This window comes from Microtus oregoni, unplaced genomic scaffold (genome assembly GCF_018167655.1).
Source record: "Microtus oregoni isolate MIOR12 unplaced genomic scaffold, Mior012 000044F_ref0000062, whole genome shotgun sequence".
NCBI classification, from domain to species: Eukaryota; Metazoa; Chordata; class Mammalia; order Rodentia; family Cricetidae; genus Microtus; species Microtus oregoni.
Window position 1 is genome coordinate 1,477,707 of NW_024543218.1, and position 18,453 is coordinate 1,496,159.

The 18,453-nt window shown below is 43.4% G+C and overlaps 1 protein-coding gene and 1 pseudogene across 4 annotated transcripts in view; both read left to right on the forward strand.

The window, feature by feature from the left end:
* Window positions 1-8,690, forward strand: part of LOC121434748 (N(6)-adenine-specific methyltransferase METTL4-like) — a 33,897-nt gene extending 25,207 nt beyond the window's left edge. For 2 of the 4 annotated variants that reach the window (XM_041633699.1, XM_041633702.1), the window contains exons 6-8: window positions 671-845; window positions 2,251-2,357; window positions 7,567-8,690. In XM_041633699.1, the coding sequence (XP_041489633.1) occupies window positions 671-845; window positions 2,251-2,357; window positions 7,567-7,816 (532 nt within the window). In that variant the 3' untranslated portion in view covers window positions 7,817-8,690. Of the gene's footprint in view, window positions 1-670; window positions 846-2,250; window positions 2,358-2,718; window positions 2,811-7,566 lie in introns of all 4 variants that reach the window. The other 2 variants (XM_041633700.1, XM_041633701.1) reach the window with 2 other exon arrangements.
* A 729-nt stretch (window positions 8,691-9,419) lies between these two features.
* Window positions 9,420-11,006, forward strand: LOC121434797 (annotated as a pseudogene).
* The last annotated feature ends 7,447 nt before the right edge of the window (window positions 11,007-18,453 follow it).

Below are 18,453 nucleotides of genomic sequence, written 5' to 3' on the forward strand. Positions count from 1 at the left end.
TCTGGCAAAACAAGTTGACTTTGTACTGTTAATGGTCAGGAGGTATAAGACAGTGGGCCTTTAAAATGAGTGCATGCAGAGGGAGAGAAAATGGGATGACAAGAGCATGGTGGTAGACAGGCTTGAAGCTGCACTGGGAGGGTGAGGTCGGGCAAGGTGATAGGAGATCTAGGGGTCAGCAGTGTGTGCAAGACTGAGGCTTACAGTGGGTACCGCCCCTCACTGAAGGCGGCTGGCTTCTGTATCACTGGGCTCAAAACCAGTGCTTCTTTGTACCAAGACATGTCACCATTCTGGTCACTACTTGCAAGGCTCTCTCTGATGGGGCTCCTGTGAAACACATCATGATGGAATCCAGACAATATTTGTGTAAGTCTGACTGGGAGGAAAAGCATATTACCTGTGGGAAAATTACCAAAATGTAAGTCATTTGAAAGTAATTTAAAAAACAAAAACAAACAGCCTGGCAATTTAAAACTAGTAAAATGGAAAACTCAGGGCATGTGTAAGTGCCAGTGGGTCCACCAGGTGTCAGTGTGACTCCATAGTTACCACGTGCAAGGGACCCTGGAACTGTGTATTAGTGGGGTTGGCGCCCTACAGCTCTTTTCTCTGCTTTTATTTCTTTCTTGAAGTTAATTTTCTCATGTTTTTTCCTGCTCATTTTTAGGTACAGTTGTTTATCACCGCAGCAGATAAAGCACATGCCTGTTCCTAAGCTGGCTGCTGCTGATTGTCTTATTGTTACTTGGGTGACCAACAGACAGAAGCACCTGTGTTTTGTGAAGGAGGAACTTTATCCTTCGTGGTCTGTGGAAGTCATTGCGGAATGGTACTGGGTAAAAGTGAGTTCAGAAATTAGCTTGTTTGTTAACACAGCGTCACATACTGATCATAGGAAGACACTGACTGTCCTCACTGCGTCCGCATCACTGTTGTCTTCATCAGGCTCTGATGAGAGCTTTTTATGCTTTGTGCCTGGGAGAATCTTCCTATTCTCAAGATGTTTGTTTCTTTATCCTGTGTCTTTGAAGTAGGGCCCCAAGTGGCTGGTTTTGGGAAATCAAGGAGAGATCAGAATAAAGTTATAAAAAGCTCCAGTTTGTTAAAAAAAAAAAAATTGGTGTGCATTGAATGCATGTGTATGCGTGCATGTATGTGTGCACCCATGTGATAGCTGTAGTTTAATGAACTAGCAAGAATTTGGGGACTGTCTTACCTCCACTGTCTTCTCCATTCATCAACAGCTCCATTGCCTTTGCGTGCCCCTTCTCTTCCCTCTGTGTGAGGGGCTGAGATCAGAGAACAACAAGACTATTGGAGAGTTATGCGAAGATTCGGGAACCTTTTGTTCGCTGGTTTTTTGTTTGTTGGTTTTCCCCTTGAGACAGGGTTTCCTATAATCTATACAGCCTTGAATTTGCTATGTAGCTGAGGATGATGTTGAACCATGTTGAACTCCCTTCTTTCCTGTCAGTCTGTTTTATTTTATTGTGGAGATATTAATTGCTAACCTGGAATTTATAGTGCCAAGAGCCAGTCTCGGCACCAGGCATTTTCTCCATCATCACCTGCCCCACTTTCTTCCCTACTAAACTGTGGCTCTGGCTCTCTGCCATCTTGAGTATACAAGGCTTTATTTAACTACTTAGTCAGGTGAATGTTATTTGAGTGAATTAATGACTGAATTCACAATGGCCTTGTTTCCAGGAACAAGTGATCATAAAAAGTAGAGACTGTTTATGTGAGATGATAGTACAATAATATATTTAAAATACCCATGGTATGTGAGTTTTTAAACATTCCTTATAGCTACATTGTCCACTGTGGTAAGGACACTACATATGTCCAGTGTGGTAGCCACCGTGCCATGCAGCTCTCTAGCGCTTGACTTGTGCCCTTTAAATGGAGAGGTACTGTCGAGTGGTAAATGTCTGTTGGCATGAAAGACCCACAGGGGAGGAAAAAATGTCATATCTTATGATACCCTTTACAATTGGTCACGTGTAGAAATACTGTTTCAGACATGCTAGATTGAATGCAATTAAAATCAATTACCTTGCATTCTTTTTTTTACCTCTTTCCAATGTTAATACTAGAGAATTTAAAATTATATATATGACTCACACTCGTGGCTCATACTATTTTTTTATTGGATTACACAGGAAGATTAATAACTTCTCCTTTTTTGCTGGAAACTGTATAGTGACAGTAAAAAAAAAATGGTGTTCCTTGGTTCCTTCCTTTCAGATCACCCGTTCAGGGGAGTTCGTGTTCCCATTGGATTCTCCACACAAAAAACCTTATGAGTGTCTTGTACTGGGGAGATTTCGAGAAAAAACTGCTTTAGTGTTAAGGTAAGCTAAGTGATTTTTCAAAATTATATAAATACAGACTTTTAATACGGTGATCACTGATTTTCTTAATTTTTATACTTTTGAAATCTTAAAAATGGCCTAGAGATGAAAAGTATAAGTTATATAATAAATACAAATTTCTGTTAACTTGTGTTTTATGCAGAGTATAGTAGTTAATATGAAAAATGACATTCTAAAGATGTTTGAATATTTACATTGATTTTCCTCATTGATTCTATCTTTAAATTCATTTATTAATAGAATTGATTATTATTTAAACGAGGAAAATGATGCAACTGTAGCATATAATTAAAAATGATCCTTAAAGTAATAGCTTGTCATCTTGCTCTGTTTCAATGAGGAGCCCGGATGTGAAAGTGCCCCCAGTTCCAGATCGGAAACTGATTGTCAGTGTGCCCTGCCTTCTTCACTCACACAAGCCTCCCCTTGCTGGTATGTGTCTATGAAATCTGGCTGTGAGGACTCGGAAAATATTCCCAGAGGGATTGAATTTCGTATTGGAATGGTCTGTAGGTTTGTGAGTGGGATGTTTAATATTCTGAAGCGTGTAGAAACCTTCTCATAGAATGTATGAAATAGAGCCCATGTTAGTGTGTATTACCTCAGCTGTCCTTCAGCATCATCTCCCACGGTTTCTTTACTGTCCTTGTCCCTCCAGTAGTAGCCTGGGCCGATGAAGGCTGTTGGGGTTCAGAGGATGTAGTTCAGTGAGTGGCCTTGTTTGCCCTCAGGTTTAGGATTCAGACCCAGCATAATAGAAGAGATGTCTAGGATTCCCTGAACATGGTAGTTTTATATCTCCAGAAGGCAGGCTACCATTGCAACAGGGGAAGGAAGCTGCTGAGGCTGCTGTTCCCTCAAGCTGGAGTGCTGAGCATGGTGCTCCTCGTTCAGTGTAACCGAGCAGCAAGGATCAGTGTTAGCCGTGGGCACTGGCTCACATGCGTGTGAGTCCTGGCTCTGCTGTTCTGGCAGGTTACCTCAGTCCTTTCCTTGCCACCCTCATTCCCACAGTGAGTAATGATGTCTAATACCGCAGAGTGGTAAGGAGTGATTGCATTGTTTACGGTGTATTTAAAAGGCAATAAATCCTCATTGTCTTTCAAGTGAGAGTTTAAAGACTTGCTCATGGAAGTTCTTGAAAGCCTGACTTTGATATTCCAAGTTTATTTTTTGAAAATTTCTTCAAGAAGATATTTTACTATTTTGATCATTACTACTCAAAATCTCTGGGCCGATTATCAGTTTTCCTTTTGCAGAATGTGGTTTGTGAGCCTGGAAATGAGAATATAAGAAAGCTGGGGAGATGGCGCAGTGGGTAAGAGTGCTTGCTCAGCAAGAATGAGTTCAAGTCCTCAGTATTCATGTAAAAAGGTGGGCGTGGCTGTGTTCGTGTGCCTAAAGCCCCATCAATGGGGTAGAGACAGGCGCTTCACAGAGAGCTCGCTGGCCAGCCAGTCTAGCCTGAGGTTGTGCTTCCAGTTCAATGAGAACCTGCCCCCAGGAGTAAGGCAGGGAGCCCTGAAGGAGGATATCCACTCTGACCTTGGCAAGTGCACTCTGGAATTCAGATGCTCGGTGCTTATAGCACACCTGAAAACACAGATACAAACACAGACACACAACCAACAGAAGATAGTGAACTCAGCATGTCTGTTGCCTCAAATAACTTTGCAAAGGAGTCCTTACGGTGCCTTTAATTTGAGAAATACTCAGATGTGTTTGACTATTCTTTGGCTTAGAAGGATACTCTGAAATCTCATACCTGACACTCTATAAATGCTAATGCATTAGTTTGTGACCTGGATGAAAGTGAACTCTATTGTTTCTTGAAAAAAATTATTTAATACCAGTTGTACTTGAATGAAATCTAATTCGTATACTTGAATTTTGTTTATCATTTGGTATGTACCAAAGCTTAATTTATAAGTCTTTTGTTTGAGGGTTTATAGTTTGTTATAAAAAAAAATTTACAGGGTAGAGAAATGGCTCAGCAGTTAAAAGCACTGACTGCTCTTCCAGAGGACCCGGGTTCAATTCCCAGCACCCACATGGCAGCTCACAACTGTCTGAAAATCCAGTTCCAGGGTATCTGACACCTTCACACCAATTCACATAAAATAAAGATAAATAAATCATAAAATTTTAAAAAATTACAAAAAATATCTAATATCCCAAGCCTTTTATTCTGGAATAATTTTAATTTATTTGCCATTTCTTTTCAATAGAATAAAACTACATGCAAAGATTATGCTGAAGAGAAAAGATTTAAAGACTGTGGATTAAAATCAGTCTTGTCCTTAATAGTCTATATAGTGCAGTTCTCATGTACTGCCAGTAGAGAGCAGCACAAACACTTTTTTTGTGGTTTTTCAAGACAGGGCCAAGGCACATTTAAAATTGAAAACATTTCAACTCAAAGTTGTACTTGTGGGGAAAATCTGAAGGACTCAATATAGCTAATTTCCAAGCCTTTTACATAGTCATCAATCACATCCATGAAATATGTGGTGCCTTGTTTTGAGTTCATATTAGGTTAGCGCATGCATCTTAGCTATAGAGAGGTACAAGTCAAAGCCTTCAGAAAGTAACTTGAGGATTCCGGTGGTAATTTTTTTTAAATATTTATTTATTTATTTATTATGTATACAATATTCTGTCTGTGTGTATGCCTGCAGGCCAGAAGAGGGCACCAGACCTCATTACAGATGGTTGTGAGCCACCATGTGGTTGCTGGGAATTGAACTCAGGACCTCTGGAAGAGTAGGCAATGCTCCTAACCTCTGAGCCATCTCTCCAGCTCCCGGTGGTAAATTTTACAGTGAAATCCTAACTCTGGGGTTGGCAGGATATGTGTATCTACATACACTTAGAACGTTGTCCTGTGAATCTGATGAAACTGCTTTATGTATACTCAAAACATGAACTGTTCTCTCTTGCTCCAAAACCTCAAGATATATCTTTTAAATTAAAAAAAAAATTTTACATGTGTGGGTGTTTGGTTTGCATGTTTGTGTGTACACCATATGCATCCCAGATGCCTGCAAAGGTCAGAAAAGGACATTGGATCCTCTAGAACTAGAATTATAGATGCTTCTGGACCACCATGTGGGTGCTGGGAATCAAATCCTGCTCCTCTGTAAGAGCAGCAAGTGTTTCCCCCCTTTTATTGAAAATAGATTCCCTTCTCATACAATACAGCTCAATCATAATTCCCCTCCCTCAACTACTTCCAGTTTCTCACTTCCTTGTCTCCCCCCCAGATCCACTCTTCATCAATTTCTCATCAGAAAAGAATAGACCTCCTGCAGATAACAACAAAACATGACAAAATAAAATACAACAATGCAAAGCAAAAATACCAGCATCGAAGTTGGACATAAAACCCAGCAGGAGGAAAAGAGTCCCAGGAACGGGCAAGAGACAGAGACCCTCTCATTCTCACAGTTGCGGCAAGGGCTGCTAATGGCTGAGCTTTCTCTCTGGCCCCATGATCAAGAGAACATCTTTCCCGAAAGACTGCAGAGCCTAAGTAAAACCACTGTACCTGAGCTTATGTTAACTTCTAGAAAACAGATGGGAGGGGTGGTTAGCACAATCTTAGCACTATAGCTTAGCCCATGCCAACTTCTAGAAAACAGAAGGGGAGTTAGGATTTTCTGTTAGGTCTTGGGGAAAGTTTTCTCTTTTCAGTTGCCCTGTGTTTAGTTCCATACTTTTGAAATGAATACAGTCTTTTATGTCAACATCTAGAATCTTCCCAAAGCCTAAATTTGAGTTAGTCAATTGCAGGCAATAACAGCTTTTTTTTTTTTTTTTTTTTTTTTTTTTTTTTTTTTTTTTTTTGAGACAGGGTTTCTCTGTAGCTTTGGTGCCCGTCCTGGAACTAGTTCTCGTAGACCAGGCTGGCCTCGAACTCCTAGAGATCCGCCTGCCTTTGCCTCCACCACCCGGCCAATAACAGCTTTTAATTTCTCTTTGATTTTTGGTAAGTAAGAATATTACTCTTGGACAAAGAACAATCTGAAACTCAAAATGTTTTTAAAAATAATGTAATAGCTTTGTTATTTGAGAGTTTCATATAATATATTTTGACCATTTTCACTTCCTCTCCCCAAGCTCCTCCCAGATCCACTCTGCTGTATTGTGTTTCTAACTTTACAATTGTTATCTCTTAAACCTTCAGTTATTCCCAAGGAAGTCTAAGGATGGAGGTGTAGCTCAGAAATGGAGTCCTTGCTGAGCATGTACAGCCCTGGGCTGGATCCTTATTTCCAAGGAAAACCAAACAATCCTGAAGAAGCCTTGTTTGTCGTTTTTCTAAGGCCAAACTAACATGGCAACTGTGCACTGTATTCTGCTTCCTAAAGTACTTTCTTCTTGGAACTACTTTTATACCCATTCCTGTTATGTGCTTAATAGAGCAACCAGAACCCGATCAGGGTTAGAATGATTCTTTTGTCCTCGAAGGGAATGTGCGCTTTTTAAAAACAAGTTGCCGTGGTTTTCCTTTCTCTCAGGCAGTGCAGACCACATTTACTTAACTAATCTAAATGAAGTGTCTTCTCTGTAAAAAAGATGATTTTCAGTGTTGTAGTTATGAATATATAAATAAGGGCTCCTTAACTGGAAATAGCATGGTGAAATTTAGGCAAAGAACTATAGTGTGGGAGTATCTTAGAACATGCAAGTTCCAGTCAAGAGGCGTAGTTACAACTGTTAAAATCTTCTGTCTTTATAAAACTCTTTTCTTAATTATTTCACTAAAGTATTTACTAAAGCTAGACTTATAGTTCATTTTCAGTTTCAAGCAGGTTGTCTTTATATTGATTCTACAGTTTTTTGAATTCATGGATTAAACAATAAAGTAAATTAGTTCTCAGGAGAGGTGTGAGCATTATTGGAAAACTGGAAAGGCGTGTGTGGACGTGAACGCCTCGCTTCTTGTCTGTAAATGCATTGCAGTGAATCAGAACTAGTGCGGTTGCAGCGGTGCTGCTCCCAAGCCTGCAGGTGCTTCCTCCTTTGCATTCCTGACAAGAATGGCAGAACCGACCATGCCATGCTCGACTCTAATTTGCTGTCCATCTTAAAAGCTGAAATATCTGCCTCTTCTATTTTTCTCTGCTTTTAAAAAGTAAACTGATTTCTTCCTTACTGCTGATTTTTTTCTTTTCTTTTTGTACAGAAGTACTGAAAGACTACATCAAGCCAGGCGGGCAGTGTTTGGAACTGTTTGCTCGGAATTTACAGCCAGGCTGGATGAGTTGGGGCAACGAAGTCCTCAAGTTTCAGCACGTGGATTATTTCATTGCTCTGGAGTCTGGACACTGACTTTAAAATTGTGCTGCCTTTACCCAGCTCCTTCAGACTCATGTCTCCTTGGACCAGCCAGTGCGTGCAGACATATCAATTTTTATACTAATCAGTGTGCTTAGAAATGCGCTTTCCAACAAAGGGCCATCCTTTCTGTAATTTTGAGATGAATTCTACTTCAGTTGCACTGATATCCCACACCATCCTAGATTCTCTACAATTAAAGAGGTAAGCAATTGGTAGAAAGACCTGCTTCTGCTGCTGAATGAATTCGGAAAGCATGTACTGTGGACTCCAGGTCGTGGACTTGCCTATGGAGATTGTTTATTTGGTGGTATTAAAAAATAAATGGAAAGCTGGGTGGTGGTGGCGCACGCCTTTAATCCCAGCACTCGGGAGGCAGAGGCAGGCAGATCTCTGTGAGTTCGAGGCCAGCCTGGTCTACAAGAGCTAGTTCCAGGACAGGAACCAAAAGCTACGGAGAAACCCTGTCTCGAAAAATCCAAATAAATAAATAAATAAATAAATAAATAAATGGAAGCCTTATTCCAGAAAGAATCAGAAAATATTACCGGAGTCCAGATGTCTGCATGTGTTTAAACATCAGAAACCCCAGCTTCCTTGGAGCTGTGTCTTTGGGTGGCATCAATTTGCAGTACCCAGTGGTGGCAATTTAACTGGGAAGGGCCATGCGCTCTCCAGTCTCCCAGTGTGCAGCTTCTGCCATGCTGCTTCTTTGTGTTATTTCTGTGGCTCCTGTCTGGTCTGAATTTGCAGCCTCTGCTATATCAGAAAAAGTGCTGGCTAGGTAGTTGGTGTATGTATGTGTTGATCAATTTGGGAATGTTTCCATTGCGTTTAGGGTCACTGTTTAAGCATGTCTTTATTTTGCCTTTTTCTAGAAGACAACTTAAAGATGTTTCTTATAGGAGTCAAGAGGTAAACACTGCTTATAGTTGTGAAAAGCTGTTTAGACTGTAGATTTTTACACAAATAAATATTTTTCTACCAAGGTGTTTTCCTTTTTCTCATTTTCTCTTTCTCTCTCTTTCTTTCTTTCTTTCTTTTTTCCTTTAGTGCTAAGGACTGAATCCAGGAATTAACTTACAATAGGCAGGCATTGTGCCATTGAGCTAAACCTCTAAACTAAATGTCTTTGTCTGTCTGTCTGTCTGTCTGTCTGTCTTTATTTATTTTGGGTGTTCAAGATAGGGTTCCTCTGGGTAACAGCTCTGACTGTTCTGGAACTCATTCTGTAGACCAGGCTTGCCTCAAATTTACAGAGATCCATCTGCTCTGCCTCCCAAGTGCTGGGATTAAAGGTGTATGGCGTTGGAGCACCTTCTGCTCCTTCAGCCAGTAGCCTTTAAGATACCAGACCACTTGGGCGTGGTCTCTTGTACTGTAAAAGCAGCAGTAAACATGCCTGGCCTGGCCTGCTTCTGGCTGCTAGACTTCCTGTTCAAGCAGAGGACTGATGTGACTTCCTGGTCCTTCAGTTTCTCAGGCAGGCCAAGGAACAGACACATTCCTCGGCCACAGCCTGAGGGCTTCAACAGCCAGCACAGCACTAGCTAAGCTGCTTGGCAGTTTAAGGTTTCGTCCATGCAGACAGAAAGGGTTACAGATAGGCAGTAAAGGAGGTTCAGACAAAAAAAAAAAAAAAACAGGCTATGGTGGCTGAGGAGGCTGAGCAGCTGCGGCACCCGGGCAATTCCTGCTACTATGGAAATGACTGCAGGGGCAACAACCACCTTTCCTATGAGCAACCATACCAGGGAGAGAGTGACTGTGGCCAAGCTCATACTGGAGAATTTTTACAGCAACCTGATTTTGCAGCATGAAGAGAGAGAAACCAGAAGAAATTAGAAGTGGCCATGGAAGAAGAAGGATTGGCAGATGAGGAGAAAAAGTTACGCCGATCACAACATGCTCGTAAAGAAACAGTTCTTAAGCCTCAAGGGGACCAGACTTGGCCTGGATGACTTTGAGTCTCTGAAGGTGATCGGGAGAGGAGCTTTTGGAGAGGTGCGGCTGGTCCAGAAGAAAGACATAGGGCACATCTATGCCATGAAGATCTGGAGGAGAGCCGACATGCTGGAGAAAGAGCAGGTGGCTCATATTCGAGCAGAAAGAGACATTTTTGGTGGAAGCAGACGGTGCCTGGGTGGTGAAGATGTTCTACAGTTTTCAGGACAAGCGGAATCTCTGTCTGATCATGGAACTTCTTCCTGGAGGTGACGTGATGGCATGGCTGATGAAAAAGGACACCTTGACAGAAGAGCAGACGCAGTTCTACATCTCAGAGACTGTCTTGGCGATTGATGCAACCCACCAGCTGGGCTTCATCCACCGGGACATGAAGCCAGACAACCTTTCACTGGATGCCAAGGGACATGTCAAATTGCCTGATTTTGGTTTGTGCACGGGGTTAAAGAAAACGCACAGGACTGAATTTTATAGAAACCTCTCACACAACCCACCAAGCGACTTCTTGTTCCACAACATGAACTCGAAGCGGAAAGCAGAGACGTGGAAAAAGAACAGGCGGCAGCTGTTGGAACACCAGACTACATTGTTCCAGCAGTCTTCATGCAGACTTGCTGCAACAAATTGTGTGACTACTGGTGGTCCTTGGGAGTGATCATGTATGAAATGCTAATAGGCTTCCCACCTTTCTGCTCTGAGACACCTCAGGAGACACACAGAAAAGTTAGGAGCTGGAAGGAGACACTGGCGTTTCCTCCAGAAGTGCCCGTCTTTGAGAAAGCCAAGGACTTGAAGGACTTGATTCTCAGATTTTGTACTGATTTTGTATGGAATTTTTTTTTTTTTTGATTTTCGAGACAGGGTTTCTCCGTAGCTTTTGGTTCCTGTCCTGGAACTAGCTCTTTTAGACCAGGCTGGCCTCGAACTCACAGAGATCCGCCTGCCTCTGCCTCCCTAGTGCTGGGACTAAAGGCGTGCGCCACCACCGCCCAGCTTTTGTACTGATTTTGAAAACAGAATTGGGAACAGTGGTGTGGAAGAGATCAAATGTCACCCCTTCTTTGAGGGGGTAGAGAGGGTAGAGGAGTGGGGTGGGGGGATATCAGGGAAAGGCCGGCAGCCATCCCGATAGAAATCAAGAGTATCGACGACACCTCCAACTTCGATGACTTCCCTGAGTCTGAGATCTTACAGCCGGTGCCGAATACCACAGAGCCCGACTACAAATCCAAAGACTGGGTTTTTCTCAATTACACCTAGAAAAGGTTTGAAGGGCTGACTCAGCGTGGCTCCATCCCCACGTACATGAAAGCTGGGAAATAATGAGTGATGAACGCAGTCCCACAGCCGAGAACTCAGGTAGCTGCCTCTGCAGGCTGGCGGCGTCAGCACCAGACACTCACCAGCCCGAGGAACTTCTACAGGGTCGGATTCTGAGACTGCTATAGGAATCACTCGGTTTTGTTTTTTTTTAATACTTTATTATTTGTACTAACTTTGTTATTCAAAGGTACTGGAACAAGGAACGGACATTCCCTTCTAACTGCACGGCCTATGTGCATGTTGAGGTCCATCCTGTTCCCTCCTAACTGCACGGCCTATGTGCAGGTCCATCCTGCCCCGTGCTGAGCTCCCAACTACAACACTAATCCATCCAGAGCTGTGTAGCACTGACCGCTGCGGCAGCTGGAGGTCACTCTCGGTGTCCCTGCTTCACTGCAAAGCGCCTGGGTCTTGAATCAGTAAAAGGAAAAAGCCATCTGGCCGGGTGATGGTGGTGTACACCTTTAATCCCAGCACTCAGGAGGCAGAGGCAGGGGGATCTTTGTGAGTTCGAGACCAGCCTGGTCTACAGAGCTAGTTCCAGGACAGGCTCCAAAACCACAGAGAAACCCTGTCTAGAAAAACCAACCAACCAACCAAACAAACAAACAAAAAAAACCTGAAAAAGTCATCTGTAGCTGCTGCTAGAACATTCGCCCTGCTGGTTTGGACAGCATAGCCTCTAGGTAAAGACAGTTTCTGTGCTGGTCCTAAGGAACTGAAAAAGACACTGAGTTCAGCACGAGGATTTCCTCTCAGATGCTCACAAAGATTCTGGGCAGGGAAGGCGAGCTTCTGTCAGGGTGAGGATGCGTCTCACCTCCCTCAGCATCTGCTGAGAAGTGGTAGGGAGACACACACAGGGAGACACTTGAGCAAATGTCAGTTACTTTTCTTGTGACACGGGACTTCTTTTTTAATAAGAGGACAGTAATTATTTTAACAGAAATGATCATAAAAGCTGCTTGTAGAACCTAGTGTATTTTTATTAAACTGTTTTTCTAAATGTCAAAAAAAAATTGTTCCCCCAAATAAATAAATAAATAAGCCTGATAGGGAAGAACTTAGGTAGGTGGAGAAGACAGAACACAATGCTGGGAGGAGGAAGGGCTGAGGAAGAGAGAGCTGCCATGGAGCCTCCAGAGTCAGACATACTGAATCTTTCCTGATAAGCCACTGCCACGTGGCGACACACAGATTAATAGAAATGGGTTAAATCAAGATGTGAGAGTTAGCCAATAAGAGGTTAGAGCTAATGGGCCAAGCAGTGATTTTAATAATATAGTTTGTGTGGTTTCCAGGGCTGAGCAGCTGGGAACCAACAAGTGGCCCTCTCACAACACAGATTGTTGTGTCTCAAATGATAGAACTCAGTTCCTAAGCCCAGACCATCAATCCTCTGAAGCAGATTCGCCAAGGAACTGGCAGACCATCGTCCACTAGATGGCAGTGTAGGGCAGAAGTGAGAGGAACGTGGTGCACGCTGCCGAGAATTTTAAGATCCTGGGCAGCCCAAGGACGCTAGTCACCATACAATGTTCCCAGCATGCTATTGTATTTTCTTGTGCTGTCCCTGGATGGTTACTTCATTCTTGCCAATAGGCTGGCTTTTACAATTGGTAAATATTCTCTTTCTTCTGCACTGCTGTTGTCCAGGGAAGCCTCTACCAGCAGCCTTTCCTCTCTGCCTGGCTTCTTCCATCCGGTACTAATAAAGAAATGCCCTGGTTCTTTGACGTCATTTTCCTCTGTCAGCAACTTCTTTGTTTCTTACTTGTGTCGCTCGCCGTAAAGACACAGGAAATACTTGGCAGGGATTTTGGGTTTTACTGCTCAATTATAAGGACAGACCTCACAAATTACACAGCTGTCTCTGGAGCGGCTCTCCAATGATGAGTCGCAAGTGATCCCAAACAAAACATTAAACTTCGTGTAATGTCATCTTTTGAAATAATAACATATGGAAACACTTAAAATCCCACAGAATTTCTACTATCCATAAAACTTACTCATATTTGCTTGGAAGCCATTACTTCTGTTTAATTTGTATTCAGTGCCTTGCACGGAACCCAGAACCCCATGCATGATAGGGGACACTCTATCCCTGCACACTCCCAGCTCGGTCATCGTTTGTGAAGTAGGCAGAAAGGAACTTCCGAATCCTTTTTCCTTTGCTATTTATATTCTTATATGTCACATGAATTTTGCAAACATATTAGCCTGGCAAACAGAAGAATAAAAACGTTTGCTATAGAATGGTGTGTCACTGAGGGAAAACATGGGTTTGAGTCCGGCACAGTCCGAAGAGTCCTTCCTAGCAGGAACACTGCGTACTCCTGCCAATTAAGTGCTGTGCACACTGTTCTCGAACGCTGGGTTTAGAAACAGTGTTTCTAGATCTGAATCCTTTTTAAATCATATTTCTATGGTATAATTAAGTATTCTACTTAAAATGGGAAGAATACCTAAACTGAACAGGCCATTCATTATTCTAACTGCAAAAGCGGTTCTGCTGTCAAATGCTTCCTGATGCTGCAATAGAGCGTGTCCAAGGGGCAGCATGCGGTCCTTTGCATTTCTCCACTTTTCACTCCCAGGGACTGTGAGGTGGGTACCAACAAATTCCATCATTTGTAGATTTCACCATAGGTACATAAGAATTCTAAGACAAAAAATTTGGCGTGTGCAATGCTACGTTTAAGGAATTACAGAGACAGGGAAAGGCCAACCTTCTGCTTGTCGGTTCAGGTTCCTGTGCACAGACGTTCCCGACGGGCCGCTGAGAAGAAGCCGGTCTCCTCAGCGGGCTGTTCAGGAACTGGATGCTCCTTTTTGCTTTTGATTTTTCTGCGGGTAAGAATGAACAGGGGCAAGAAGAAGGGGAGCATAGGACAAGAATCCTCCAGAACAGGCCTTGTGGTTATGTTCTCTTCCCACTAGTCAATGTATTCTTTACAGCTGCCCTGTGAGGCACAAATGGGATTTATTTGGGGTATAACGGTGTTTTGCCAGCATGGATGTCTGTGTACCACCCCAGTGCCTGGTTACTGAGGAGGCTAGAAGTCGGTAGTGGACCCTCTATAACTGAAGTTTCAAGGGGTTGTGAGCTGCCATGCGGGAGCTGGCAATCAAACCTGGGTCTCTGCAAGTGAGCTAAACCACTGCACTGTCTTGCATGTACATGTGCCAACATGTGTATGATCTCATTAAGGCTAATCCCTAATGTTGTGTTAACTTGTGGGCTGTCAGATGGCATTTTGATTATGTGTTTTCCTGCATCATGCCCAAGAGTTCATCCAGCTGATAAAAATGGTGGCCCCTAGTGATCTCCAGGGAAGGACATGGGAAGCCTGAGTTCTAACCGTGCTACTCAGATTGGCATAAAATCTAAAATGTCTGAAGTGCTTATTTCTACAAAAGTCCACTTAGTATTTTCCTCTTTAAAAGCGTTACTTTTAGGGCTGGAGAGATGGCTCAGAGGTTAAGAGCACTGACTGTTCTTCCAGAGGTCCTGAGTTCAATTCCCAGCAACCACATGGTGGCTGGCTCACAGCCATCTATACTGAGATCTGGTGCCCTCTTCTGGTATGCAAGCATACATGGAAGGAATGTTGTATACATAATAAATAAATCTTTAAAACAAACAAACAAACAAACAAAAGTGTTACTTTTAGCTCTCTGTGTCTGTGTGTGAGGGCGCCTGTGCTTGTGTGCGCCCAAACCTGAGCTCCGCCATGTGGATGCAGTTACCTATCATGGCCAGAAGAGGGTGCTGGAACACCACCGAGCTGCATCTACAGCTGACTGAGTCTCTAGACTGATAGGATCCAGTCTGCATGAACACTCCATGCTCTTACCCACTAAGTTCTACTCAAGACCACCACACACACACACACACCCGTCTCCGCTCTACTTCAGAGTGGTTATTTTTGAACTGCTGTTGACGGAGGGCAGGGCTGTGTCAGGAAGTTCTTCCCAAGCAGAACTCTTTAGGTTCTAACTGAACACTGAGTAGATCTTTACATGGGAAGACGGCAGGAAGCCTTCCAGGAACAGAGGCTGCTCTTGTAAACGGCGCTAAGACAGGGATGTGGTCAGTTTCCAGGAAATGAATTCTCTCATGTACAGAGCAGAGTGGGCTAAGGGAAGTGAGACGAAAGGAGGGCAGGGAGGCAGGCATGGGTCCCGACCGCCTGTTCTGAGCATGTGCGAATTTCCATCCATCACAGCACTGGTCATTGTTGTATGACAACTCACAGAATTTCTCCTGTGGCTAAGTGGGTTTATTCCTGAATGTTAAGACTGTGAATCCAGGACCACAGGAGACAACTGTGATCCCCACGACCAAGGACAACCTGGCCTAGACTCTTCCCCAAGCTCACCCGACTCTTGCCAGAGAAACAACAGTACCCGCCATGTTCAAGCCAGACACTGTGCCAGGAGCAAGAGCCAAAGCTGCCTGTCAGCCAGGGCCCTGCCTTGCCATCCTACATAACAGTTATCACCCTCATTGGCATGGGGTCTTACTTAGGAGACTGATTTTAAAGTAAGATTTTTTTTTTTTTATAGTATGTTCGTCTGTGGTCTATTTGGGTAGTGTCCATGGATGCCATAAGAAGGCACTGGATCCCCTGGAACTGGATTTACAGATGGCTGTAAACCAACAGGAGGTCCTCTGGAAGAGTAGCCAGCGGCCTAACCCCTGACCCATCTCTCCAGTCATCCAGTGTAGTCTTAATGAGTGACCTCAACTGGAGCTAGAGACTGTTAGTCACCATGTGGTTACAGGGAACCAAACCAGGTCCTCTGCAATGCAATGAGAGCTCTTACCCATGAGGTCATCTCTCCAGCTCCCAAAGTTTAATAAAATATTTTGTGTATGTATATATGTTGACTGTTTTCCTCCTTGTATATCACTATTGTAATGGTTAAAATCTAGTTCCATCTTAAACTGAATTTTCTTTTTTTTATTAATTTTTTTAAATAATTTATTTAACTTTATTTTATGTGGATTGGTGTGAAGGTATCAGATCCCCAGAAACTGGAGTTACAGACAGTTGTTAGCTGCCGTGTGGGTGCTGGGAATTGAACCCAGGTCCTCTGGAAGAGCAGTCAGTGTTCTTAACCACTGAGCCATCTCTCCAGCCCCTTATTAATTTTTTTGAAAAACTATCTTTTCTGATTTTGTATACTAATCCCAGTTTCCACTCCCTCCCCTCCTCCCACTCCCCATTCACTCCTCAGAGAGAGTAAGGCTTCCCATGGGGAGTCAACAAAGTGTTGCACAAGGCTCTCCCCCCTATACCTAGGCTGGGCAAGGTTTCCCTCCAAAGAGAATGGGCTTAAAAATGCCAGTACAAATAATAGGGATAAATCCTGGTCCCACTGTCAGTGGCCCCACAGTCTGCCCCAGTCACACAACTGTCACTCACATTCAGAGGGCCTAGTTTGGTCCTATGTTGGTTCCCCGCTGTTAGGCCAGAGTCAGTGAGCTCTCATTAGCTATTTCAATGGGTATTCCCATCATGGTCTTGATCCCTTTGCTCATATTATTGGTCTTCCCTCTCTTTGACTGGACTTAGGGTAAACTGATTTTTAAACTAACTTACTGTGTAAAAAACAAACAAGAAAAACCCTAGGAGTTAGTAGGGCCCCATGCTTAGCCTAGGGATTATTAACCACAGGATGACTGGACCATACCCAAAAGTCATTCTCATCAGCTGCTGAGTCTTGACAACAATCTAAAGGGCTGACTGGTCTCAGAGCCCCAGGCTCATCTCCCAAAATGTTCCTCTTTCTCTTGTTGTGTGATTTTATCCCAAAATACTAACCAAGTGCTCATTCTGCTTCTGTGATCTCACTTAAATGCTGCTTGCTAAGAAAAACAAAACAAACAAAACCCATGATAATGCCTCACATAGGAAGACATCCCCAGAATTGAGACAGTTGTGCGCTGTGCCTTTAGAAACTGCAGCCTGCATCTTTCCCTCGTGCAGCAGCCCCAGCCTGGCAGAGGAGTGTTGTGGCAACACTGCTAGGAAGGAGACTTCTGTAGTCTTTTCAATTTAAAGTTTGTGGTGTTCTTTCTCTGGTGGCCTCCAACTACAACACTCTATCTACCCTCCTTTTCCTCCCTGTGGTCCCCACTGTCTCCACAGACAGTGTTACTTCAGCACTGTGTCATGTATGTAGAGCTTTCGTGTATGTATATAGAATCCAGGACTGCAGCTGGCTTAATCACATAATGGGATCTTTCTCAGCTGGGTTCATTCTCCTGAAAACGACATACTTCTAATCCCATCTTGTATGGACAGCACCTTTTCTTTGTCCAAGCCTCTGTCCAGGGCTGTCTTGTTTACTAATTGGCTTTTGTACTTAGTGCTGCAGTGACCATGGGTGTAAAGTACCTCTGTGTATCATAGGGTCCTCTGCCTGATTATTCCGGCGGAGCATAGCTGGGTCATATGGATGATTTATTTCCCATGTGTTTTGTTTTGAGAAATGTGTGTACGGACTCTCACAGTGGCTAGACCAGGTTACAGTCCCATTAGCACTGTGTAAGGGCCCCTGTTGTCCACATCCTTGCCAGTATTAGCTGCTTTCTTTTCTTTTAAAAGCTAATTTTAATTCTCTGAGAATTTCAGATGATGTATTTCGACCATATTCATCACCCTCTCCACCAAATACTCCCATTATGTTTAAAGTTTAAACTCCTTATGCTTGAGAGACGAAAAGCAAAGATGCTGTTAGCATGCAAGCCCCTAGGTTGTTCAAGCTGTACCCTAGCAGCACACTTCACTAAACTATTTCTGAAATCCGCTGACCTTGTCCATTTCACTGGTATTGCAAGATAACAGATGAGAAGGCCAACTGCTATTTCTGCTTCGTAGTCAAGCTTGCTTCCAGCTCAACAAGCTGACCAGGACAACTGCAGGGCATAGATGTTAAGATAGGATTCCCCTACATTCAGACAGGTGTGAGTTAACTCCACCCCCCAAATCAGTCCTTTGTGGTTTCTTTCCTTTATAAAACCTGGGCTAATGTGGTTAAATGCTGCATTTTCGAAGCCCTCTCAGATGCAGTCCTGGTGCCTTTAAGAATCTAAATAAATGTCTCTTCATAGTAAATCTCACTGTCAGACAGGTGAACGTGCCTGAATGGCCCCAGACACAACCACCCTCCTTACCGCCCCATAATCACTCTTTCTATCCTCCCTTGCCTTCCCACCTGTTGTGTGACTAGTCCATTCCCTGGAAGATGTAACATACATGGCTCCTCACACCAGACAGGAATCCCATGAGGGACCAAATACAGATGCCACCACGTCTAGCTTGGTGAGCCAATGAGCTTTATGGGCATTGTTTACAGGAATCTGGGTGAGAGGTGACTTACAGGTTCATGGAAATTCAAAGACAGTTGCACCATCAAAGCCTACCCTGGCATGGCT